The sequence below is a fragment of the Eptatretus burgeri genome, chromosome 17, assembly GCF_056783735.1.
Source record: "Eptatretus burgeri isolate ZD-2024b chromosome 17, Ebu_testis_v1, whole genome shotgun sequence".
Lineage (NCBI taxonomy): Eukaryota > Metazoa > Chordata > Myxini > Myxiniformes > Myxinidae > Eptatretus > Eptatretus burgeri.
Window position 1 is genome coordinate 10726910 of NC_140977.1, and position 27742 is coordinate 10754651.

General features: G+C 43.5%; 3 protein-coding genes across 7 annotated transcripts in view; 2 read left to right on the forward strand and 1 right to left on the reverse strand.

The window, feature by feature from the left end:
• The first annotated feature begins 453 nt into the window (after positions 1–453).
• Positions 454–20407, forward strand: LOC147009294 (ornithine decarboxylase-like). Its single transcript, XM_085862077.1, has 12 exons — positions 454–674; positions 3150–3291; positions 3558–3746; positions 4946–5119; positions 7830–8002; positions 13039–13173; positions 16926–17007; positions 17167–17250; positions 18519–18681; positions 18808–18917; positions 19000–19214; positions 19381–20407. The coding sequence occupies exons 3-12, from the start codon at positions 3642–3644 to the stop codon at positions 19499–19501; spliced, it is 1362 nt and encodes a 453-aa protein (XP_085718203.1). The 5' UTR covers positions 454–674; positions 3150–3291; positions 3558–3641; the 3' UTR covers positions 19502–20407.
• On the reverse strand, positions 20229–22010 carry RPLP1 (ribosomal protein lateral stalk subunit P1). 2 transcript variants are annotated; one of them, XM_085862181.1, is made up of 4 exons: positions 21853–22010; positions 21685–21759; positions 20882–20996; positions 20229–20583 (listed from the first exon to the last, which is right to left on the reverse strand). In XM_085862181.1, exons 1-4 carry the CDS (start codon positions 21925–21927, stop codon positions 20516–20518), a joined length of 333 nt encoding a protein of 110 aa, XP_085718307.1. In that variant the 5' UTR covers positions 21928–22010; the 3' UTR covers positions 20229–20515. The 2 variants fall into 2 exon arrangements, with proteins under 2 accessions (XP_085718307.1, XP_085718306.1); XM_085862180.1 differs by having other exon boundaries at positions 20229–20586.
• A 52-nt stretch (positions 22011–22062) lies between these two features.
• Positions 22063–27742, forward strand: part of LOC147009296 (dynein axonemal assembly factor 11-like) — a 31018-nt gene continuing 25338 nt past the window's right edge. Inside the window, exons 1-3 of one of the 4 annotated variants that reach the window (XM_085862062.1) lie at positions 22063–22506; positions 23018–23185; positions 25768–25845. In XM_085862062.1, the coding sequence (XP_085718188.1) occupies positions 22341–22506; positions 23018–23185; positions 25768–25845 (412 nt within the window). In that variant the 5' untranslated portion in view covers positions 22063–22340. The remainder of the gene's footprint in view (positions 22507–23017; positions 23186–25767; positions 25846–27742) is intronic. The other 3 variants (XM_085862063.1, XM_085862061.1, XM_085862064.1) reach the window with 3 other exon arrangements.

A 27742-nucleotide genomic window follows, 5' to 3' on the forward strand; every position in this document is an offset into this window, starting at 1 on the left:
CACATAAACCATTTATCCTGACGGTGGGATGCTCTCCACTGCGTGCTGTTCTTGTTTAATGTCTTGCGGTGACAATACCGAAATTCACGTCAGTGCAGATGATCCATAAGGTGTTATGGAGCGATTTTATTCACTAATCCTTAATATTACTCAAAGAAAACATCGTTTTCTTTTTGAACCGCGTCACCGTTTTATTCCGGAAGTGCCGGTGGAATACATTCGCGAAGAGAAAGTAAAAAAAAATGTCAGGAGCGAAAACTGAAAAATGGATTGAAAGAAAAACGGATTTCCCGAAGGATGACCTCAAATCGAACGCGTTTTGTACTCATTTACAGAAACGTGACGTAAATATAAATCAAGTGAACGCCGGATTCCTGTCCGATGGGACGGAACGTTCCGCGGAGGGATATATGGCGGTACGTGGCGCTCCGCGGAGGGATTTTTTTTGCCACAAGGATGAGGAGCCGTTGCACAGGATATAGTGCTCCGCGGAGGGATATATAGCGGGGCGTTCCGCGCGTGGACTTTTCGCTACATCCTTCATTCAGCGCCATTTTCCCGGGCGGTCTCTAGTTGTTGCCGGCGCTCTGCTCGTCGGCAACATTTGTTTCTCCACAATTTGTTCCGTTAATATCCCGAAAATTCCGCCAAAAAGGTCAAAACGTTTGAACGAGGTACGTTGGTTGTTTCGTTCGACTTGAAACGTGTTTTGAATGTTTATTAATTTTTTTCACAAGGTGGTGGATTAAATGTCTTCCTTTTCGCCGTTATTTGTGTCGTGTTTTTATTTTATCTTTTACCAGCGGTTCTCTATCTTCACTTCCACGTCGTTGTGTTTTTGTGCAGTAGAGTTCGAAACCAAGTACAAGGTTGTCCATATGGCTTGTTGTCGCTGTGTTAACTACCTCCTTTACTCCCTTCTTCCTTCCATCTTCCCCTCTTCTACCTCCCCCCCCCTCAATATACGACTATTCTACTTTCCATCCCCAACCCTCCCTCATATCAATTTTCTACTTTTATCCCTCCCCCCCCCAATCTCCATATACCCCTTTTATACCCCCCCCAATCTCCATATACCCCTTTTATCCCCCCCAATCTCCATATACCCCTTTTATCCCCCCCAATCTCCATATACCCCTTTTTATCCCCCCAATCTCCATATACCCCTTTTCTTCCTCCCCCAATCTCCATATACCCCATTTCTTCCTCCCCCAATCTCCATATGCCCCATTTCTTCCTCCCCCAATCTCCATATACCCCATTTCTTCCTCCCCCAATCTTCATATACCCCTTTTCTTCCTCCCCCAATCTCCATATACCCCTTTTCTTCCTCCCCCAATCTCCATATGCCCCATTTCTTCCTCCCCCAATCTCCATATGCCCCTTTTCTTCCTCCCCCAATCTCCATATACCCCTTTTCTTCCTCCCCCAATCTCCATATGCCCCATTTCTTCCTCCCCCAATCTCCATATACCCCTTTTCTTCCTCCCCCAATCTCCATATACCCCTTTTCTTCCTCCCCAATCTCCATATACCCCTTTTCTTCCTCCCCCAATCTCCATATGCCCCATTTCTTCCTCCCCCAATCTCCATATGCCCCATTTCTTCCTCCCCCAATCTCCATATACCCCTTTTTTCTCTCCCCCAATCTCCATATGCCCCTTTTCTTCCTCCCCCAATCTCCATATGCCCCTTTTCTTCCTCCCCCAATCTCCATATGCCCCATTTCTTCCTCCCCCAATCTCCATATACCCCTTTTTTCTCTCCCCCAATCTCCATATGCCCCTTTTCTTCCTCCCCCAATCTCCATATGCCCCTTTTCTTCCTCCCCCAATCTCCATATACCCCTTTTTTCTCTCCCCCAATCTCCATATACCCCTTTTCTTCCTCCCCCAATCTCCATATACCCCTTTTCTTCCTCCCCCAATCTCCATATGCCCCATTTCTTCCTCCCCCAATCTCCATATGCCCCATTTCTTCCTCCCCCAATCTCCATATACCCCTTTTTTCTCTCCCCCAATCTCCATATGCCCCTTTTCTTCCTCCCCCAATCTCCATATGCCCCTTTTCTTCCTCCCCCAATCTCCATATGCCCCATTTCTTCCTCCCCCAATCTCCATATACCCCTTTTTTCTCTCCCCCAATCTCCATATGCCCCTTTTCTTCCTCCCCCAATCTCCATATGCCCCTTTTCTTCCTCCCCCAATCTCCATATACCCCTTTTTTTCTCTCCCCCAATCTCCATATACCCCTTTTTTCTCTCCCCAATCTCCATATGCCCCTTTTCTTCCTCCCCCAATCTCCATATGCCCCATTTCTTCCTCCCCCAATCTCCATATACCCCTTTTTTCTCTCCCCCAATCTCCATATGCCCCTTTTCTTCCTCCCCCAATCTCCATATACCCCTTTTTTCTCTCCCCCAATCTCCATATGCCCCTTTTCTTCCTCCCCCAATCTCCATATGCCCCATTTCTTCCTCCCCCAATCTCCATATGCCCCTTTTCTTCCTCCCCCAATCTCCATATGCCCCATTTCTTCCTCCCCCAATCTCCATATACCCCTTTTTTCTCTCCCCCAATCTCCATATGCCCCTTTTCTTCCTCCCCCAATCTCCATATGCCCCTTTTCTTCCTCCCCCAATCTCCATATGCCCCTTTTCTTCCCCCCCCCACTCTCCATATACCCCTTTTTTCTCTCCCTTTCCCCCAATCTCCATTTACCCCCTTTTTCTCAATCTTCCTCTGAAGGTGGAAGGAGGTTGTTTTTGTCCCTGTCTTTGTTTGCACATACCTCAAAAAGTTGTGGCTGGATTATGATGAAGTTTAATTGGTTACTTTTGGGAATAAGGATGAACTGATTAGAGTTTGGTGACGATCCAGATCCAGATTCGGACACGAGAATTTAAAATAACGTTTTTTTTTTTTGTTTGTTTGTTTGTTTTTTTAAGTGATTCTTCACCATTATAAGATGGGACCGAACTGATGTATGGCACGATATGTCAAATTATTGTTCCTAATGTGTAAATCACAAATTGTGTGGTGGAGGTACGCACTCGACCGGATACCCTTCTAGGTCTCCCTTTATTGCCACTCCCCTCTGTCGTGAGTTATTGTTTTGCTTTGTTTCACTTGTTTGTATCTTTTCTGCAGGGAGGGTTTGTTTCTCTGGCACGTGACACCCACCTTGAGGGGCTGCAAGTCTCCCGCAAGCCGATCGACTTCAACGCCAAGCCCCCTTGGGAACCCAGCTGATAGTGGCTGTGCCCTCATCCCTGACCCTCTTCCCTGCCACGTAAGTTTTGTCGTTTGTCCGGTGGACACGACGCGTGTGGGAGGTGGAGGAGGAGTTTTTGGCTGAGATTGGTGAATGTGGTTTAATTATTATTTTTCATGAGGGAGAGCCCTAAAAGCAGTCAGACACAACATTGAGGGAGCTTCGAGGTTGCTTGGTTGAAAGTCAGATCCAGAATGAAGCTGAAAACGCACAGCCTTCTGGTCTGTTGTTGTGCCAGTGCGCAACTATGATCTTGCTCATTGTCTCTTCTGTGTCCTCCACAGATTGTCACACCACCTTGATCCCCTCCCTACCCCGCCACCTAGCCCCCCTCTTTAGCATCTCCACTTATCGGTCTTTCCGTGAGGATGAAGTCCGCGTTCGTCGACCAGGCTCCAGGATTCACTGTGCTCTACGAGGGCGAGACCACTACAGATTTCCTTGACCGGGCAATCTCCTCTGTTGATTGTCCTGTGAGTCTGCCACCTACCTGATCGTGTCTGTTTTTTGTGCTCTCCACACGATACCCATTAGGGTTTCCGATCTCGCTCTGGGTGGAGTTCTCCGAGGGAGACGTTGAACAGGCCAATTTGCCATCTCGTGTTTTCTCGTCGAGATCTGTTTTTATTCACTAATTTTTTTTATTTTTTTATTTATTTTTTTTTCCTCTGTCATTTGAAAAGCACAATTGTTGTCACACTTGCACCGTGTAAGAATCTCGTATTTTACTGTGTCTTAATGTAACGTCCCTTCGGCCATCTCGCTGCCGCGCACTGCAGCCAGAAACTGCATTGTCTGTCTGTCTCTCTCTCTCTCTGGGAAATTCCAGAAAGAATGTTGAAAATGAAAAATGCGGGTGTTGAAAACCGATTGAGATGTCCTTGTTCATTTAGACCGACTCTGTCCACAAGTCCAGCGATGCCCAAGTCTGACTTTGTGAATTATTTATTTATTTGGGATTGCTTGATGCCCTGCATAAAACGTAACAGCATGGAGTGGAGTTTGTGAAAAGGCCTTTGCATTCATGTGCCGTTTTAAGTTTGTTGGATGGGAGATCTGTACTTGGCATGAATGTTGAGTTTTCTTTGTTTATTTTTTTTTTTGGTGGGGGGAGGGAGGGGGGGTTGTGCAAGAGTGAGCACGTTAGGGTGTGGGAGAGGCAACATGCAGGCATTTGAGTAAACAGGTGGAAGCAACAAGAAAGGGAATGAGTAAACTTCAAACTAGGTTGGTTAAATGGTGTGGGTAGGAATTATGAAAAAAAAAATGCTGAAACCCTGGGGGGGGGGAGGCTGCGATTGAGGATTCTCCTCCTGGTGGTGGTTCCACAGACTGGAAGAGCAAAACATCATTGTGTCGATGGCCTTGGTTTTGGTTGTTTAACCACGAGGCCGTCGGAGTGTGCGCATCCCTGGGTGAGCTGGAGGGTCATCGAGCAGATCGTTACGTTCCACAGGATCCAGGAAATAGATTTGAATGCGGGCTCCAGCCCATTTCGAGGGGACTTCTTATAGGCTGAGAAGTGCTGAGTTTTTTTTGTTTTTTTAAAAAAAAATTGAGTGTTGTCGATTTAGATTAGTGCTTTTCTTCTTGTCTGCCTCGGATATATGAAAATTTTCATCTTTGTTGGGGATGGTGTTCACTTTGCTCAGTTTCTGTCCTGCATTTACAGGATGATAGGAATGCCCTGTTTGTGGGTGATCTTGGTGCTGTCGTTCGTAAGCACGCACAGTGGAGGGAGGCCTTGCCTCGTGTGTCTCCTTTCTATGCTGTCAAGTGCAACGACTCTCCTGCTGTGATCACAACACTTGCTGCACTTGGGACCGGGTTTGACTGCGCGAGCAAGGTGAACGTCTCTTCGAACAGGATCACATTGAGTTTTTTTTTGTTAATTGATGTTCAAATTGCTTATGCTATCAACTCTGTTCATATCATGGCTCGTGATGCTGCAACCTGGACCTCGTGATGTTGGACAGCATTTTCTCGAATTTTGATTCCATTTTGTGGATGATCATTCTTTATATGCAATATATACAGTGTATGTGTGTGTGTGTGTATATATATATATATATATATATATATATATATATATATATATATATATATATATATATATATATATATATATATATATATATATATATATATATATATATATATATAATGTTGGCAGAAGCCCATGGTAAAAATACTGATATAAAAAGGAAGCCTTTTGTTGCATGTGTTGAAAATGTTCAAATAAGTTATATATTTGTGAATGGGAAAGAAAGAAAAAAAAATGGGGGTGGTTGAAACAGCAGTCTGTTACCAACACACTGCCCAGGTTCAATTATTATTTTTGTCTGAATTTTTTTTTAAATTCTCCCATAAGTTTGGATGAATTTGAAGCAACTTTTACTTGTTTCAGTTTCAGGGTTGGACAGACAGCATTAACCGATTGTGTACTCGATGTAACCAAAATGAGCCCTCCTGACCCGATAAAGACCTGCTTAACTAAGCTCGAAGGTTTGACATATTTGAGTGAATTGTTCCCCCTGCCATGCATGTAGTGGTTTTTTTTTTTTTTAATTCCACACCCCTGTGCCAATCTCTCTGAAATTTGCTTGTGCCCCGAATTTTAACACCTGGTAGGTTGGCGTCATAATAAAAAAAATAAAAAAATGCTTCAGTTCGTCAAATTGTTAGGCTGATAAATAGCAGGGCTCTTCATACATTTTGTGAGGGGCAGGGCTTGGCTTGTGCCTTGTTCCTCCTCTGACCTTCCTTCCTCTTCCACATTGGTTCGAAGGTGAATTGATGGGGAATGAAATCGAAAGCATGCAAGTATTTGTATTCTGTACGTGGAATGGAAATTAATATGCAAAGGGTTCAGGCACTTCATCAAGTGGCACTTCATCGAGTGCAAGCAAGTCAAAGGGTTCAGGCACTTCACCATGGCACTTCATCGAGTGCAAGCAAGTCGTCGTATGACCTCAAACGAGGCCATTTTGCCCGTTGCCTTGGTGCACTCTCGGATTCATTTTTGCAACAGCTTTAAACTTTAATCTTCATGATTGACTAAAGAATGATAAACCCGATCTTTATTCGATAACCCAACTTTATCATAAGTGCAGCTTCACCGTTTCATGACCTTTCAAACGAATAATTTTTTTTTATCTAAATTGATGTCATTTGTAATGACACTTCAACAAGGCGGCTTGTGATGGGTTGGGTTGGGGGCAGCGTTTCAATCTTCAGTCATGACGGGGGGGGCTTCGTGAAATATATATATATATATATATATATATATATACATATATATATATACATACATACATGCATGCACACATGGTCTATCTCGTGGAAGATCTTGGACACAACATAACGGGACAGAACGGTAAGAAAACGTGGAAATGCCAATAATTGGGAAAAGGTAAACTGGTGGATAAACAAGAGATGTAGTTAACAATGAGGGGGAGTGACATCGCATGGAGCGGGCAGAGGGTACACGACACCAAAATTGAGGCGGAAGAAACCACTGATCTGTCCGCCATGGCGAAGTGATCTGCCCATTGACTCTGCTTTGTGAGATTGTAATGATCTTGAAAGCTTTGGTTTCCATGGTGTCAAGATGAGGCAGGTGAGCCAGCTCAGTGGGGAGAGCAGTACTCAAGTTGCGGATGAAAGTCTTGAAGGTGGACAAGAGATCAGGTTGTGCAAAGGAAGGACTTTGCACAGCGGAGGATGTCCCGTCGGCATCTGGCTTTGGGGACCAGCTTTGAAATGTGGCTTGCCCAAGAGATCATGGCTGAGACCCAAGAGTTTGAGTGACTGAAGATTGGGTTTGTGGAATTGAGAGGGTTTGTCGTAGATAGGGTTTGTGGAATTACCAAGAGAGAGTGCATGCGTTGGTGTGCGTGCGTGCGATTTCTCAAGATTGAAGTGACCAGTTTGTGATTTTTGTCAAGGTTTGAGAGGGAAGAGGCTGCTGTCTGTCTATCAGAAAGATGTTGTGGTGGAGTGGTCATTCAGTCAGTCAGTGAGATCATTGATTAAGATTAGGAATACGATTGGACTTGGAATGCTCGGAGTACTCCAGCCTTGATAGGGAGAGGACGAGAGGTGTTTGAGGTTTCGGGAATTGCTGTGAGAAGGCCCATGCTGTATGGACAAGCCAAATACATACATACATTACTGTACGGTATGTTTGCACAACTTGGGTGTGAGGTGATGTGGGCTCCCAAGCTCACCAATGCAGGAAGTTGATTGGTCACAAATTGGTATGCAATTGTAGGGGTTGGTATGCATTGGCCAACTTGTGAAAACAAAACTCACAAATACGGATTATTTCCTGTATTTCAATTTGATGTTTTCTTTGCTGAAGTAAGAGTTCCCATTTACAGTGATTTTCATCAATAGTTTGTGATTTATTTTGTAAATTTTTCAGTTTTTCTCATGCACGATTTGTCTGCTGCCCTCTTTATGCTCTATGTTAATTTCTGGCCGTTTAAAAAAAATATATATATATATATTTTTGACTTTGAGCTTACCTTTTTCTTGGCTGCCTGCTTCTGCAGAATGAGATGGGATTGGTTTTGAGTGCCGGTGTTCCTCCGGACCGCATCATCTTCGCCAACCCATGCAAACAGCTTTCCCACATCAAATATGCAGCAAACAATGGGGTGTCACTCATAACTTTCGACAACAGTATTGAGCTTGGGAAGATCGCACGGACCTTTCCACTTGCCAAGTGAGCATTTCACCTGCCTCCCCCCCCCCCCACTCTCTCCCTCCCCAACCCCTGAATATACTCTATTTCCTTTTCTATTCAACCCATTTTTATACCACATTATTAATCTTGTTTATAAACTTGTACAACATTTGATGTTGCACAATGGAGCTGCTCATCCTCTTTATTCTGCTCCTCCCCCCCCCAATGTGGTGATTTCCTCGCTTTGTTGTGGAGGTGGGGAATCTTCCCTTGTCTGAGGGCCGAAACTGCTATTAGCTTGGTGCGGCCGGATATATTTTTCAAGCGATTTGTTTTTTAATTTACATGGCATGGATCCAGACAAGCAATCTTTACTAATAAAAGGGTGTGTGCGTGCCCACCCGCCCGTCCGTCCGTCCGTCACTCCAAAGTCATAAAACCAAGCAGCCTGAAACTTTACATTCATACTAAGAATGCTCCAAGGAAGTGCAAGAGTGGAAATTTGGTGTTTGGGTTCATTAAAACCTCCCTTTTGAAGATAATTAACGGCGTTATTTAGTTGCATCATTTATAAGCCGATCCTTGGCCACCTCACTCTCTGGGGTCTGAAGTTGTTTCCTGGGTCATCTTGCTGGGGTGTTTTCTCGAACCAATGTGCACGTGACACGAACACGGACGAGCAGGCAAAATGGTGGATTTTCTTCCATGTTTATTTCAGGGGACCAGCTTCAATGAGCTACATGATTTAATGTTCATCATCGCTGCCTCGCTTTTAAGTACTGTAGTTTTCAAATTTGGAGCTTGGAGCGATTTCATGCATGAGATGATACAATTTTCCACAATCCACTTTCGCAGACGAAATATTAGTATGTCGTCGAAATATTATTGTTTTTTTTTTGGATGGGATATTTCAGTGTCGAAAGTGTCTGTTCTCGAATAGTTTACGGTAAATAAATAATTGGACGTGTTGTTCGTCCTGGAATCGTTTGAGGTAAATCGTGTGTGTGCGTGTACATACGGGGTTTCAGAATTTGGAATGGAGTCCTCCAAGGGTGAGGGCTCTCCAGGATTGTGACTTAGCCCAGGACGGCTTCCTACTGTAGTTTGTTTGTCGTGACATTCCCAGGGATGGTTTTTTTAATGTCTCTGAGGTTCTTCATCATTCCCATGAGGTTCTTCGTCATCACCGGTACGTCTTTGGTATTCTTCAGCTTCTCGGATCCTTTCACTTCATGCTTGAGGTCTTGGTATTTGGTCATTTTCCTGATTTCTGCGTCGTTGGTCCAAAATCACTGGTTTTTACACCTCAATTCGCAATGCCTTTTTTTCTAATTATTTTTTATTTTTTTGTTTTGCACCGAAGTATGATATCTGGTCGCAATTCTTTGTTGATGTTCAAGCTCGATGGGATCGTAAGGTCGTACGTAAGTGGTACTTCAATGTTTTCAGTGATTGCTTTTGGTTCATTTTCCCACATTTTCTGGAACAGGAATATCAGTTTTTGCAGATGCACCAGCGGGTTACTTTACAAACTCTGTTATCTTGTGTACAGCTGTTCTGACACTTATTTTTTTTTAAATGTTTATTTTTTTCCCCCCTCCTCTCCCCCACCATTTTCTCTCACTGTCTCCTTGCTTCCCCTCATAAAATGCAGCACTCTCATCCCACACCTCTGTCGCTATTTTGCTGTCTGTCTCTCTCTGTAAACTGTAAATATTTCCTGACATTTTTATATGTGGAGCCAAAACTTTGACTTTATCAATATTATTTCTACTAAAATGTATGAATTTGGGGATGATATTTGATTTCAAGTGATATAAATGGAATTAGTCCTTGCTAAATAATTTTGAGCTTCTGCCTTCTGTCCAGGCAATTAATTGGCATTAAGTTAACCTGTTACTCTTGGACAATATCTACCCATGAACGGCTTGCAAGAGGTTTTGTCGGTTTGCATTGTGGTTGGTGCATCAGCTTTGTCAGCAAGGCAAGTGGTTTGTGGTTCAGTATCCGCTCTGACTTGGAACACTGCTGACCTGGCTTGGACATGGTGCTGTGGGCCGACCCTGCTGATGCCCAAGAATGGCAGATTAAACTCTTGGGAGTGCTGGTGGTAATTGTTTTGATGAGATGTCGAGTTATGGCCAAATTTCTTGCCAAATTTGACAGAAGTGGCTTTGGCAATTTTAAATTAATTTATTTCACCTTCCCCAAAAATCTTGAATTGAAGAATTGTGACATTGGTGTGGGGGGGGGGGAGGGGGGTGTTGACAGTTTTGCTCATCAAGGCTTTAATTTGTCAAAAGTTGAGTGTCTTGTGTGTGTGGTTTTACTTTGGCCTTTTTAATATATTGTTACAAATCTGCCGCCCGCCCAGCATGCGAACAGCCGCTTTAGCCAATGGCGGCCGTCTCGCCCACCAGACGGACAATTCAGTCGCGACCTTCCGGAACAACGCTGGAAACCAGACACGGGTGTGCTCCAAACGCACACCACGGCCGAGTCAACACTCTACCTGCGCGTGACGGTCAATCGCCGAATTATCGATATACCGAAGTATTCGCGTGGGCAGACTATCGAGAGACTGTACCTCAGCGATGTCTGCTTGGACACGAACCGCTGAAGCGGTTCGTTCCGTTCTGGGATAACCGAGCGGTGTATTATCGCGAGACCTCGCTGGACCCAATTTTATTGGCTATTAAAAAGCCCGCTATTCCGAGAGCAAGATAGTTCAATTGGGGAAAAAGGACACAACGAACGGGTTAACATTCACGCAAGGACATTTATTTATAATGCACACGTAAACAGGGATGCAATGATTGGGGGAAAGGGACAAGACACGAGCAAGGTAAAGGCACTACAACCATCTGTGATTATTATTTACAAGCACTGACACAGTTCTACTTGCGGGACATGGTGCCACAACATTCACACAAATAAAAGCAAATAAAGACCCTCTCAAAGGCAAGGGAGTCTGACTGGACCCATAGGCCTTTATGTCCAAGGAGCCTGGTTGACCGAAGGGACTCCCTGAGGCTGCCGCAGGTTACCTCCACCCTCGTGGTGACTTGATTGGGCGACCCTCGATGGACCCTCTCAAGCATCTCCACCGACTGACTGCTTCACCCAGATCGAGACCTCCACTGACCGACCAACAACCAACTCCCTTCGCTTCTCGACTCGGTTCTCTCCACGCAGCTCTCTACGCTGCGTCCAGCGTGCCCTTTTATTCCCAATGCTCCCGCCCCTCCCCTCGTGGCCTGCGGGGGAAGAAGAATCTGCTGCCCTGGCCCCAAAGGGGTGGGGTTCCGGGCCCATTTTTCACCCAAAAACAGGCCCCCACCCTACATCACCTTTGACCCTTGGTTCAATCTGCCCTTCCCCCGTCCCGAAGCGCGGGAAAGCAGGAGGGAAAATCCCATCCGTGGTGTTGGAGCTCCTTCTTTCTCCATGGCAGAGACGGTTTTTGATGCAGAGAGGGTTGTAGTGTAGGTGTGGAGAAGGTGATTGGTGGTGTGGTTGTTGTAATGGTGGCGTGGTTGGTGTTGTGTGGTGGTCGTGAGGGTGGTGTGGTTGGTGGTGTGGTTGGTCCAAAATAACGATAGCAAAGAATAACGGCGAACTCAAAGATCACAGCCCTGTCCACACGAATAAACCTTTATAAAACGGTGGGGAAATCCAACTGAACACACACTCGGCGATATAACTGATCTTGGGGATATCCTTTGTGGTGCTCTGCGAATTTCTACAGCCTTAACAATATATATTTGTTTTATTCCCTCCTTTTTCTCCCAGAGTTCTGTGCATTCCAGTGTTTGGAGTTTTTGTTGTGGTGTGCATTTGTTGAGCCTGCAGGTGTATGCTGTCACAATTGTGACTTGACTTTTTATACCACCCAAGACACTGGAGGCATTTTCTGGTTGTCAGTGTGGAAACTTCTTTTTATTTTTATTTTTTAAACTGCTAGTTGTGAACCACTTCAGGGATTTTTGTTCCGAAAGTTAGCACAAAGGTCAATTGTGATGCAAAGATGAAGTGATTTGTGACGGCTGAAAGTGAAGGAACTGCTGACCTCTCGATGCTTGATGAAATGCATTTTGCCACTCATTCACCCAAGTCTGACCATCTGATCCTTGCTCAAATTATTTTGTATACGTCTTGAATATGTGCAATGGTCTGTCCTTTTTCAAACCGACAAACATTGAGTATTTTGCCTAGTCCCAAGAAGCGAACACGAGGGTCGTCTGAGGTACATTCTTCATTCGGTGTTGGAAGGTGAGGGTGGTTGAAACGTCGCATATTTCTCAAGGTATACCTGTGGTATCCATGCACACCTGTCCCATTGAAGTGGCGGTGGGTTGCCATCTTCGACTGGTTTGTGGCCAATTCAGGATTTGTGCTTGGACTTTTCTCCTTCCTCAAGCTGATTGATACTCGCATGTTTGTTGAATTTTATAGAGATGAAAGTCTCAAGGTAATGAGTCTGGACTGTGCACAGAAGATCATGTTGAACGTCTCAACCCGCTTCAGATGGAGCAGGTCTGCCGTTAGTCGTTTTGTGTTCCGAAGACTTGTGCTGCTTCACTGAACTCGTCACACAGCCAACCTTTTCACCAAATTTAGTCTGAATCGGTCCATGACAAAGGGGTGAAAATGTAACCTCTGTTCACCTTTGCGTGCAGTGGGGAAATGTTGCACACTTATGTGATCATCAGTGGCATTTCCATTTTACACCCTTGAGGTTTATACAATAGAATGTCGGGTCTAAAATTGCACACAAAAATAAATAAAAAGTTTCAATGCGGAGGAACGTGTTGGTGCTGTTGTGGGTGGGCGACAATGGCACAAACCAATTGTGCTTTGAAGCCCCTTTTGGTCATGTGACCCGAAGGTCTTTTCAAGATTTCCATCCCAAGTGCGTTGTATTGATGTGCTTTGGGGATTCCTCTGGTGTGCGCAAGATGCCCCTGCTCCCCTCACCACCCCACCCCGTGCTAAATTTGTGCATTGTCTGTGGTTTAGGCAGAGTGGTTGGTCGTGTAGGATGTGCAAATTAAATTGTTGTTTTCTCTTGACAGACTGGTGCTGCGTATCATTGCCGATGATTCGACTGCTGTGGTTCGTCTCAGCATGAAGTTCGGTGCTGGACTGAAAAGCTGCCGTGGGTTGATCGAGCAGGCCCGCAGATTCCACCTGGATGTTGTTGGTGTTAGGTGTGATTTGGGGATTTCCCCCCTTTCCCTTTCCTGCGCATATCTTTTCAACTTTTTAGGTCATCTCTACTGAGATGACCGTCTGTCAACAATTTTTCTTTCCAATCTTGATGAAACTTAGTATGTGGGTAGAGGTCGATGTGTGTTGCACAACGATATAACAACGATAAGGTCACGAGGTCACGCAAGTTATACAAATCGCCATTTTCAAAACCTGTCTTGTCTGCCATTCTTCAAGATATTCGGCAACTGTTTTTTGATTATGATAGTAAAAAAATATTATCTTTTATCTCACCAGACAGATTTTTGAATTTCTGTCCTGTTTGGCCACCACGTAACCTGGAAGATGGTCAAAAACACCCCCCCCGGTCCAAAAAACTTTTTACTTCCGATCTTGATGAAATTTGGTATGTGGGTCGAGGTCGACGAGTGATATCCAACGACTTATTTTTTCTCGGTTTCGAGGTCAGGGTCGAGGTCACGAGGTCATGAAAGTTGTGAAAGTCGCCATTTTCAAAACCTATCTCGTCTCATTTTCGGAGATATCTGGCAACGGTTCATCGATTGGGATAGTAAAAAAACAAAAAAAAACAGGTAACCGTCACCCCCACACAGGGGTAATTTTTTTCGTCTCCTTTCTTGTAATTTCATGTTCTTGTTTTGGAGGAATTATTTCACCGTTGAATAGTCCCACTCATGCAGCAGGGAGGGAAGGGGAGGGGAGGGGAGGTCTCCCAAGGTTCAGAAAACGAGCCGAACAATTTTATATTGATAAAAAGTTTCATGAACCATGTCATCACCTCCAGTTGATATTTCTCACAACAAAATGATTTGAATTGATGGTGCTGCACTTAACCCTGGACGGTTTAAATAAATAACTCTTTCTGTGGACGATTGTTACAGACAATGAATCACTGGTGACTGTCATTTGTCTTGGGTGTTCGGCAGCTCCAAATTGTCAACCACATGGTCCAACCAAGGCCTTATATATCTAACATATGTGCCATGGACTTGTTAAAACATCTTGATCGTTTGCATAACCAGGCAATGTCTGACCCCTCAAGTGAGTACGCACCTTCTGGTGGATTTATCTGCCACATAAAGATTCTAGATTTGGATGCACTCCCTGTTGAGGATCCTAGACTTTCATGTAGTAGATAGAAAAATCGTGCAAATTATGATACATGCATCAAATTTGGCATTTCTGTTCTGCAGGGCTTTCTGATCAAATCTGCCCGATTGGCCATTTGAAAATCCAAATTTTGAAAAATTTGAAAAAAAAAAAAAAATCATAATTTGAAGTCACAGCTGGCTGAAATTCCTGAAGCGCAAGTGAACATCCCCGACAGAGAACCAAGGGGAGATGCAGTCATCATTGATGGCTCAGCACTTCTCAATGCCCTGCCTCCATGCACTTCAAAGATATTTGATGACTATCCTAAAGAAGACATCATCCCAAAGGTGGAATCCTATGGTGCCAGGTACGAGAAGGTGGACGTAGTGTTTGATGTGCACAAGAAGTCAAGTCTGAAGTCCGAGGCAAGGTCGAAAAGGGGGCAAGGAATCAGAAGAAGAGTGACAGGAACCAGTAAGACCCCAAGTAACTGGAGAAGCTTTCTTCGAGATGACAGCAGCAAGACTGAGCTGTTTCACTTCCTTGCGGAAAACATGTGTGAAGCACAGACGACAAGCAGTCATTGTCTCACAAGGAGAAGATGCCATGAGAAACAAGGAAGTCACTGGATGCCGTGTGTCTCTGTTGTCATGAAGCTGACACTCGAATATTTGTACACTAACCCTAATGAATGGTAGCAAGTCCATTATCATTAAGGCTAATGACATGGACGTACGAGTCGTAGCAATATCTGTACTGCCATCCTTAGAGGAACGAGGTCTTGAGAACATGTGGATTGCCTTTGGCCAAGGAGCCAAGGCACGATGGATTCCAGTCCATGAGGTAGTTTCTGCAATAGGGCCTGAGAAAGCTCAAGGGATCCCATACTTGCATGCGTTCACTGGATGTGACGTCGTGTCTGCCTTCCGCGGTAAAGGGAAGAAAACTGCATGGCAGACTTGGAACGTCTTTGATGTTTCTGAAATGTTCACCAATCTCAGCCAGCATCCAACATTGATTCGTGATCTTGACTTTTTTTTGAAGTTTTCTTTTTTTCAAATGTTTCAAAATTTGCATTTTCAAATGGCCAATCAGGCAGATTTGATTCGAATCCTCTGGAGAACAAATGTGCCAAATTTGATGCTTGTACCATTTGCACGATTCCTCTCAAAAATTGCTGTTATCTGCCCCACCACTTGGGGGTGTTTATACTTCTATTGATATATATATATATATATATATATATATATATATATATATATATATATATATATATATATATATATATATATATATATATATATATATATATATATATATATATATATATATATATATATATTGATATATATATTGATATATATATATATATATTGATATATATATATATATTGATATATATTGATATATATTGATATATATATATATATTGATATATATATATATATATTGATATATATATATATATATATTGATATATATTGATATATATTGATATATATAGATATATATTGATATATATATTGATATATATTGATATATATATTGATATATATTGATATATATATTGATATATATATATATATATTGATATATATTGATATATATATATTGATATATATTGATATATATATATATATATTGATATATATTGATATTGATATTGATATTGATATATATATATATATATTGATATATATATATATATATATATATATATATATATATATATATATATTGATATTGATATATATATTGATATTGATATTGATATTGATATATATATATATATATATATATATATATATTGATATTGATATTGATATATATATATATATATATATTGATATTGATATATATATATATATATTGATATTGATATATATATATTGATATTGATATATATATATATATATTTATATATTTATATATATATATATTTATATATTTATATATATATTTATATATTTATATATATATATATATATATATATATATATATATTATATATATATATTTTTATATATATATATATATATATATATATATATATATATATATATATATATTGATATATATATATATATATATATATATATATATATATATATATATATATATATATATATATATATATTGATATATATATATATATATATTGATATATATATATATATATATATTGATATATATATATATATATATTGATATATATATATATATATATTGATATATATATATATATTTATATATATATATATATATATATATATATATATATATATATATATTCCTTGAAATGTAGTTCATTATGAACTCCATCCTGATGATTGGGTCACTTGGCACACACACACATTGAGCTCACAACCAAAGCTCATCGATGGAACGCTCAACATTGCAGATCGGACAGGTTAACGTAGGTGATACGATTGTTTAAAAGCTAATTTTAAGCTTTACGGTCAAGCTCCCAGGAAATGTGAAACGAGTTCACCACCAGAGGTGCGGGAGGCCGTAAGCACGGGTAAAATAGAGCTGGTTACCTGTAGTCATAAGAGTACCATTGTGAAAACGGGTTGTTTTTCTCATTGCTGGTGGTAATTGTATTTTAATTATCCTGTGCATTTCCTCGTTTTTTCAGCTTCCATGTTGGCAGTGGCTGCACTGATGCGAACACCTACACGCAGGCCATCGCAGATGCTCGCTGTGTGTTTGACATGGCCGTGAGTTAGATCGCAGAGGGCCGGGATGTTGTAAATTTAATCGACCGATCGCTCCTTCGAATGCATTTTACTGATCCGTGTTTGTGATGAGAGTTTGAAGTGCTTGTTTGGCGTATGAACTGGCGAAGACAATTTAACGTCTTCCTTTTTTTCCCGCAGGAGGAGTTCGGTTACCATCTTAGTGTGCTTGACATTGGTGGTGGATTTCCGGGTTGCCTGAATAGCAAGATTACCTTTGAAGAGGTGAGGGAATCTTGCTGCTTGAAATGTAAAAATGTCCCTCACGTGCGCACGCTTCCTTTCTTCAATTGCTGTTCGTCCACAGTTGATGCTTCTTCAAGTCCCCTCACTCCGACGTGTCCAGTTCGTTGTGACTTACAAAATTGAAGATTCGATTGTTTGTTGCTTTTTGTGTGTCAATCGCCTACCAGTCGCAATTCTACACTGATCTTCACCAAACGGCATAACCTGGTGTTGAAGGTCAAAAGCTGCAAGCCCATGTGGTTTTTTTTTTTTCTTTCTTTTTAGGTACAAAATCCTCAAATTTCATGCAGTTGACTTGATATTTGAACCATTTACATTTTGGTTCACCAATTGTAAGCTCGAAGCTTGTTACAGCGCGTGCGCTGTCTACAATTGCACAGAGTTTGAAATGTCCCCGGTGTCTACCACGTCTCCGGTGTCCCCTGTCCCCCCCCCCCCACGTGCCTCAAGACAGCCAATGACCAAGACGGAAATAGCAAGAATTGATGGAAATACCCGAGTATTTCAATGGAAATTTGTTAAACTAATGTGATATATATGTGAAAACCATTTAATTTATTGCTTGACGGGAAAAAAACCAAGAAACTCGCCCCTCTCATGTACGAACGAAAGAAGTCATTTCCGCCCACCATGGCTTTTCGCGCCGAAAGACGTCATTTCCGCCCACCATCGCCTTTCGCACCGATCGCCGAATGCTGAAAGCTAATTTCTTCTTATGCTATCATTCTTTTGCGTCCCCCTGCCACGCTGTATCGAACTATTTCATTCCTTCTGTTGTATATAAAGGTGCTTATCACAATAAGATTTTTACATTTCAAATATTAAGTACGCTTTTTAATTGTTTTTCAACTGAAAAAGCATAAATTGCATATTTTAACATTAGTGTACTCATTTGCTTCACCACATGCGCTGTATTGAAGGATTTCACTTGTTTTTGAGGTAAAAAGGTCACAAAATGGTCAACTCTCATCCTCGTAATTTGAATAAAATTTGCATATTGCATCAACTCGAGTTCCCCAAAATGGGTGATCGTTCCAGGCATTTCAGTGGTTTCCATGACAATTTTGACCCCCCCCCCCATTGGAATGGGGAATTTATCACCAAACCTCGGTAATGTTTCAACGTATCCGACTGAAGCTTACACGACATATTTGCACGGATGTGTGGTGTGTGAAGATTTGGTTGAAGGTCATCCAAAATGATCTCCCTCGATCTTCTCACATTGACACCATTGTTGCTGTGGTTAGATTGCATCTGTTGTGAACACTGGCCTGGAGCATTACTTTCCGGCTGACCTGGGTTTGCGCATCATCGCTGAGCCTGGCCGTTTCTACGTGACTTCGGCCTTCACCCTCGCGGTCAACGTCATCGCTAAACGTGCAGTAGGAGTGGACGGGGAGCTTGCAGACGGTGAGGCTTCCAGTCTGTGTGCACCACTGTTCCATCCCTTTGAATTGCGTTGTCATTGTGAGATCCTGTGTTCGCCTTTGCGTTCTGTTGTCTTTTATTAATTTATTTTTTTTCTAAACCTTTTAGCAAATGGAGATGAAGAGCCTTCATTCATGTACTACCTGAATGATGGTGTTTACAGTTCGTTCAACTGTCTGCTCTTTGACCATGCTCAGGTCTCACCAGTGGTGTACAAGGTACGATCAGCAATTCAATCAGATATGGTGCTCTGTTAGTTTGTTAGACGGTGTGGATAACCTCATTCCAATTCCTTTCCAGGATGTGAGTGACGATGAGCCGGTGTTTACTAGCAGCCTTTGGGGACCCACCTGTGATGGGCTTGACTGCGTGTTGAACCAATGCCAACTGCCAGAGCTCCACGTCGGTGACTGGCTCATCTTCCCTGACATGGGTGCTTACACCCTGGCGGCAGCATCCACCTTCAACGGTTTTCCTCGCCCACCGGTGCACTGCATCATCACTCACTCAGACTGGTGCGTGCCTTCCTCGAATTTAGATTTTGCTTCCGCCTTTTTGGGTATTGGGGGTGGTGGCAGGTGCAAGTTTTGTAAGTGTGGATGGCCTTCTGGTCCATGTGCGGTACTGTGAAATGTGTGTGTGAAACGGATTTGCCTTGACTTTGTTCTTTCACTGTTACAGGCTCGTAATGATGGACCTTTGTGCCGCATTCAGCCCAGTGACCAACCCTTTCATGGGCTTTGGTTGTGGTGGTGAAGCTGGCCCAAAGGTTATCCTGACCCCAACCAGTGTGGAGGTGTGAACAGAGGAGCATGGTGGATGAAGTGCCAAGTTGAAAGGAGACTGAACTGGGGTGGGGGGACTGGAGGTTTTAAAGGGGATGGGGTGGGGATTGGGGCTAGGTTGGTGTGACATTGTGTTAAGGTGTGGGTGTGCCGTTGTGTTGATGGTCAGGTTGGGGCTACGTTGGTCAGCCCTTGTGTTGAGGGTTAGAGGGTGCACCTTGGTTGGTGTGCCATTGTTGTTGGGCTAGGATGGTGAACCATTGTGATATGGGGCTATGTTGGTGTGCCATTCTGTTGTGGGGAGGGCTCGGTCGGTGTCATTTTCCCGAGGGGAAGGGTTGGGGGTCTTGGTTGGTGTGCCCTTTTGCTGAAGGGTAGGGTGGGGATTAAGAAGAGTTTTTGCTTGGGGCGGAGGGGGGTGGAATGAGGGCAAAGGGTTAGTGTGAAGTTTAAGACTCTCAAAGTAGATGAGTAGATATATTCCATCTGCCGAGAAGCTGAATCATGACTGCTCATATAAGACCTCAAACAAGGCTCCATGCTGTCTCCAGTCAATGGTGGTGTGCGCATTTCTTGTTCCAAAAATCATTTCCTTATTTATAACTTTCTATCTTGGCATCACTTGTGACATCTTCCCCACCTTTTAACTCTCCTTTTCCTACTTTCCCCAATCACTTATCACTCCCTCCCCCTCCCCCCTCCCCACCCCATCATGTGGGACCAGCAAATGAAGTACAAATTGGAGACTTATTCATGTGATATTTATTTCCTCGTCATGCAATCACGGAAGGCTTTGAGTGTAGAACTCGTTTTCTGCAAGATTCACTTTGGTGGGAGTGCGGCGCCACCTCGTGCATGGACTCTCCCCATGGTTATCATTTTGCAATAAGCTGTTGGGCAAAAGAATAAAATTTCACCTTCAACGTTGTGTTCACTCGTTTGTTTGGGACGCCTCATGCAAAGATGTGGGTTTGAACTTCGCAACAGGTGTGCGGTGCAACTGCTGATCTTGGCGGGGATCGCCTGGTCGGTCAGTCGAACAAGCCGAAGCCCATGTCCTCGTCCGATTCCGAGGATTCCTCGACCTCCTTCTTCACCTCTGCTGTTGCGAGAGAAGCCCGTTGATAACATTTTAAAATTTGATGATTCCCATCTGAACCTCCAGCTCTCTGTGGGATCACCAGGTTCAAATCTCATGTTTTGTCCATTCTCCTCATGTCCTTTTATGTTAAACATTTTCCATGAACATCAACTTCCAATCGGTCCAGAAACGCCATGGAATGTCTGAAGATTCAAACTGTTCATTATCTCTTAAATGTCCCTCAGCGATGCAATACATGTAAACAAGCGTTTCTCCATGTCCCTGAGGGTAAAAAGTGCAGGTGTACATCCTTTACCTGGAGCTTCGGTTGCTGCGGGTGCTGTCTCTGAGGAGGGGGCCGGAGGAGCAGCCGTTGCCATTCCACCCGCCACATTGGTAATCAACGCACCGAGGTTAACGTTCGCCAATGCCTGTGAGCAGGTGGACAATTAATTTGAGTTGACCCGTGGACATCTCGGTCACTTTGAGCATGCAGGTATATTTGGCCTAACCAAAGCGTTATCATTGATAAAGTTGTTGGTCACTGCTGGCGGTACCTGTATGTTTGTTTGGTGTGAAGTGCCGGATGGTCTCCATCTCGTCTTTTCAAAAGCCGCAATTCTGTTCTCATGGTGTTAACGCGGGGAATATTTGCGCTAAGTCTTTTGTATGATTGAGTTGTTCGAGCGACGGTTTGTTGACGGTTTTCATCGACTATTTGTGAAGGGATATTCATGGTATGGAGCTTGCTTGTAACTGTGCCAGCCCAATTTTGGTTGGGAACCGCATGAGACCCCCATCATGTGCACTTGAAGTTTCAATGCTTGTTTGGGTGTACCCTGTGGACCTTGTCTTTCGTGAGCCCTTGGCCTGAAGGGTCCAGAGGTTAATAAGAGCGCGTTCAGCGTGAAATAAGATCCTGAGTATTAATAGCTCGAGGACTGACGTTGTGGTTGCGGCCATTTCCACGTTGGTTTGGAATCGTCCAATGATCGTTAAAACTTCATCTGAAATAAATGTCTAAACAAATGTGGGGGTCTACTGTAAATGTGGGGGTCTACTCGGGAGGAGGAATTCCCTCGTGGGGAAAACCCACCTACTGTGACGCGTCAACCTCACCTTGGCATAAAGAGAAGGCCAGAAGGGTTCCACCTGCACTCCCGCGGCTTTAATGAGCGCGACCAGCTTGTCCTCCTGCACCAAGACGCGCACACACACACCCACCATTCGTGACGCAGTCTTGCTCGCACACTCAAAGCGGGTGAACTGTCGCGCCGTGACACTCACCGTGATGGACACGTCGTCATCGTACAGGATGAGCGCGCTGTAGATGCAAGCGAGTTCGGCCGTGCTGCACTCCATGGCTGCCGGTGTGGGAGGATGTAAATATGGTGGTGAAGGGCAAAAGGGGCATGTGTTGGGGGTGGGGCAGGTGGAAGAATGACAGGGGTTGGGGGGGGGAGGGGTTCAGAAGGGTGTTTGAAGGACGAAATAAATGAAGTAAAATTGAGATGAAGGAAGAAAATAGTCATGAAATTGAATGGGATTAAAAAAAAAAAACATTTGTGAAGAAGAAGATGTTATTTCGTGAAGAAGAAGAAGATGTTATTCCTGGAAGAAGAATCCTTGTTGCCATGGTGACTGTGCCAGCCAGGCTGACTGGAAACGATCAGGATGGTTCGAAGTCCGTATCTATTATCTATGTCTTGAATTGAACGGTGGAGATTACAACGTCGTGAATAATTTATAATTATCTGTTGCCGGTGTTAATTAACATGTACAATTTGGGTCAAAGGATGAAAATGGCCGAGTTTTACGTCCGACTGCCTCCGAGCTCGTCGGTCATGAGGAGACGTTTTTTTCTCGCGAACACCTTGATGTTGTCCCGTGTAAACGTCCAAGATTATATCAGACGCTCGTTCGACACAGGTGTCTGTGTTGGTATGTAAGAACGTGACAGGACGGTCTCCGGTTGTGCGCCACCTCTGACGTCATCACCCGACGGCAGAAGGGGGGGAGGGTGGTGAACAATTACATCGATTTGCGTACGTAATTTGAAGACGACGCCTTCAACAAAAGTGCAGCATGTTATAAAAAATTTTTTTTAACATCACCTGCTGACAGGATGGCTGGGAGTGTGTGCACACTCGTTTCTCAGCCGTCTTGCCCGGGTTCGAATCCCGACCCGGCTATAAACCGCCGTCCTGGTGTTGCACAGGCATGGTGACGTGCCGTCCCTTCGATGGGCGTTCAACCGGCGCGCACGTTTACCACCATTCGTCGGTGGACGTTAAATTGCCCCACGTCCTTCGAGAAGCGAAGGCGAGCTATCGCCAGCACCCTGAACAAATTTAAAATTCATGCCCTCACCGGCAAGGGGTACTGCATACAGGTAACAGGTGTGCTGAATTTTTTTTTGAGTCGTTTTCTCCTTTCCTGGTTGTCCCCTCAGTCACAGAAGAGCTCGTGCGCAGCCGAGCGGAGCACAACGAAGGTGAGATCTTCTCCCTGGAAGAGCTGTCTCTTCACCAGCAGCAGATTGAACGCTTGGAGTGCATTGGCAACTGGTGTTTGAACCTGCGGATCCTTTACCTGCAGAACAACCTGGTTCCTCGCATCGGTGGGACGTTGTCCGGTCACGCCGGTCACACCTCCGAGGGCCGCACGTCATAATGTGGAGCAACTGTGACGTTGATTGTGCGAAGTGCCGTCATCGATGTTCGTTTTGAGACGTTTGTGCTGTTCTGTCTTGTGTCGATAACCTTGTCTGAGTTATCCAATGAAAGGGGGGGGGGGGAAACCCAAAGTCTGTACACTGCAGAGTGTGGAGTACGTTGTCTGGGTGAATGTGTAAACGTATGAATGAAAATCAAACAACCTGAACATGAGTCTAATGTTATAGGTAACAAGTCTAATCTACATTAACCGCATGAGACTGATAGAGGTAACAAGGTAACTACATAAACCACATAAAACTAATGAAAGGAGTAATGAGGTAACTGCATTAACCACATGAGACTCGTGATAGAAGTAACAAGGTAACTACATTATCCACATGATAGGAGTAACAATGTAACTATGTTATCCAACCCTAACCCTAACATGACACTAACAATAGGAGTAACAAGGTAACTATATTAACCACATGAGACCAATGATGGGGGTAACAAGGTAAATACATTAACCACATGAGACTAATGAGACATGATATGAATAACAAGGTAACTACATTAACCACATGAGACTGGTTGGGATAACAAAACAACTACATTAACCACGTGAGAGTAATGATAGGGGTAACTACATTATCCACATGATAGGAGTAACAAGGTAACTACATTATCCACATGAGACATGATAGTAGTAACAAGGTAATTATGTTATCCAACCCTAACCCTAACATGACACTAACGATAGGAGTAACAAGGTAACTATATTAACCACATGAGAACAATGATAGGGGTAACAAGGCAAATACATGAACCGCATGAGACTGATTAATGATCGGAGTAACAAGGTAACTACATAAACCACATGAGACTGGTTGGGGTAACAAAACGACTGCATTAACCACATGAGAGTAATGATAGGGGTAACAAGGTAATGGCATTAACCAAATGAGTAATGATAGGAGTAAAAAGGTAACTACATTATCCATATGAGACATGATGGGAGTAACAAGGTAACTATGTTATCCAACCCTAACATGACAGTAACGATAGGGGTAACAAGGTAACTACATTAACCACATGAGATTAATGAGACATGATGGAAGAAACAAGGTAACTACATTATCCACATGACACTAACGATCGAGGTAACAAGGTAACTACATTAACCACATGAGTAATGATAGGGATAACAAGGTAACTGCATTAACCACATGAGAGTAATGATAGGGGTAACAAGGTACTACATTAACCACATGGGACTAATTTTATGGGTAACAAGTTAACTTTTTATACCAATGCAATAGTGTATTATAGATGTTAGTCTCACGTTAAGAAAATGGTGGGATTGAGTCAATCGGACAAATGCAGGTTTTGTGGGATAGAAACAGAAGGTGCCAGCCAACTCCTTTTGGAATGTGAAAAACTCATGTCGGAACCGGTGAGGTCAGGTGGGGGATCATGCGCCGGAGCAGTGTCCACTGTCCGCCGGTATCCCAGGTGCCTCCGTCTGGCCATCCCCCAGGCAGTTGCCTGACCCATCCCCATCTTCAGGTGTCGGAACAGCTGCACACACAAAGACATGACGGTGTCTGCAGAGTAATCCACTGGCACATCTGTAAACATTTCAACATCCTGGTCCCAGAACAATAATGGAAACACAAACCAGATCCGATCGTTGATAATGAACAAGTAATGCTCACGTGTGACAAGATGATCCCATCAAGTGTGGATATTGCAAACAAAACATTGCATCCGGACATGGTGCTCGAACACAAAAAGGATAAACCGGCATTGTTGATCGAGGGTTCAGTTCCCAATGATTTTGGACTAAATGGCACAGTTTGGTTCATGAATCATGATCCTTTAAGAAGAAATAGATCGATTTTGAGTTCTTTGAGAACTCCCTCCCACCTCCTGAAACCCAAATGGAGATAACAACCGACGACAGCAAGTAGTCTTCAGAAGGTATATTTATTATGTACGCTTAAATGTCAAAGTTTTGGTTCCCCTTTCCTTCCTCTTTCACCACCCCCCCCCTCATTCCCTCTGTCATGATACACCACTTCCCTTACGACCAACTTCCCCAAACCCCTTTGTCCTTCTTTCTGCATTTCTCCCACACCATCCTCCCCTTTTCTCTGTCCTATCATCTTCACCTTCTTTTCCTTTCTCAATTTCAATGTTGTAATAAAATTTTTAAAAAAAACCCCACCAACACCCTCCACACCAAAAATAATAATATATGGCCCAGAAACTTCCAGGAATCTAAGTCCTGTGGAGAGAGGCTTTGAACAGAAGTAATATGGCTTTGGTGCTTTTCAACAAGAGCATGCCATTGCTTGCCAGTACCCCTTATCCAAACACCTCCTCCCCACCTGTACTGTAAAGGCAACGATAAATCTACCCAATGGACTGCGTTATAGCTTCGGCACAACCACCTCTCCCATCAAGGCATGGTGGCCAAACGACAAATGTTTGTGGTTGTTCTGTTTGGCGTGATGAACTGGTCCCTTCCTTCCTTCTGTTGCAGAGAATATCAACAAGCTCAAGAAACTGCAGTACTTGAACTTAGCTCTGAACAACATTGAACGGATAGAGAACTTACAAGGTAGTGTACAGACCAATGCTTTGACCCCCCCAAAATAGGTATTTGCTGTCTTCTCTGAAATGACACACACAATTTCAATGAAACTTTACCACATTTTTCACCCATGATGTACCAAAGTGTATCGACCGCATCAAAATCTGCACTCAGTAAGGAGGTCTACTGGGGGTTTTTGACCCGCCCCCCAAAATAGGTATTTGCTATCTTCTCCGAAACTACACACACAATTCCGATTAAACTTGACCACAACCTTCATCACACATGTTTTACCAAAGTGTATCAACCACATAAAAATTTGCGCTCATTAAGGGGGTCTAATGGGGAGGGGTTGACCCCCAAAATAGGTATTTGCCCTCTTTTCCGAAACTACACACACGATTTTGATGAAACTTGACCACAATTTATCACCCATGATATACCAAAGTGTAGTGACTGCTTCAAAATCTACGATCGTTAATGGGGTCTACAGGAGGGGTTTTGACCCCCCCAAAATAAGTATTTGCTCTCTTCTCCAAACTACATGCACAATTCCAATGAAACTTGATGACAAGCTTCATCACCCGTGATGTACCGAAGTTTGCTCACGGCATCAAAATATTCAGGGTCGAAGTTGGTCTGTGGGGAGTTTGAGTGGCTTGCTCCTGATGCAGGTGAGCATCAGGACAGGCGGTCCTATGTTTTGCATACATAGTCGACGCTCGTGGAAGAGTGAGTGTACTGAACGGATCAGGATGTAACAGCCAAAAACATGACAAAAAAACATGCATGCATGGGGTGGACAAGATGGATACAGAAGGAAACTCCAATGAGGGAAAACTGGAAAATTGGAAGGAGGAGGGATTTCAGTGGGGTTAACTTGGGTCGATAACATCATAGTTTTGGATTGGGGATGATCTGTGGAGGTGAGCAAAAAAGAGAAGCAAATGAGTGGAGAGGAGCAGTGATCCTGAATTTGGGTAGTTTTACCAGAAGGGCATTGATGGAGGACTGTGTGTGCCTTGCATAAATCTGGGAGTGGAGTGAGGGTGGGGCAAAACACAGGAAGACCAGAGGGTGCAAAACCAAAAAGGATGTGGTAGAAGACAGAAAGACCACTGGTCTGTCTGCAATGGTGAAGTGATAAGCCCATAGACTCAGCTTTATCATGAGAGATTCCAATAATCTTGAAGGCCTTGATTTCTAGAGCATCAAGCTGAGCAAGAGGGTGCAGGGGAGCCAGCTCAGAGGGGAGGGCAGTACTCCATCATGCTGGGGATGAAGGTCTTGCAGGTGGATAGGAGTTTTGCTGTGCCAAGGAAGGACTTTGTACGACAGAGGATGCCCAGTCAGCGGCTGTCTTTGGAGGCCAACTTTGAAATGTGGTTTGCCCAAGAAAGATAATGACTGATAGTGAGACCCAGGAGTTTCAATGACTGAACATCCTCGAGAGGATTGTTTAAAAAAGTAAAAAAGGAAAGTTTGCCAGACAGTCCTTTTGGATTGAGATGGTGACAGTGAGATTTATCAGGATTGAAGGACATTCTAGTTAGTTGTTTGACCAGCTTGTGATTTTTTTTTCAAGGTCTGAAGAGAGGGAAGAGGCTGCAGCCTGCTTGTCTGAAAGATGCGGGATGTCACGGCAGTGTCATCAGCAAAAAGATAAAGGGATTTTCCAGAGTCAAACAGATCATTGATGAAGATCAGCAATAGGACTGGGCCCAGAACACTACCTCAAAGGAAACACTTGGGGCACTCCAGCCTTGACAGGGAGAGGAGATGAAAGGATTCTGTTGAGTGCCATACATTGGCTAGGAGAGTGTTGGAAGTCACTAAGCCATGTGTGGAGTTGGCCTTGGACACCATTAGGCAGAGAGGTTGGAGAGTAAGGCAGGATGCCAGACTATCAAAAGCATGCGATATG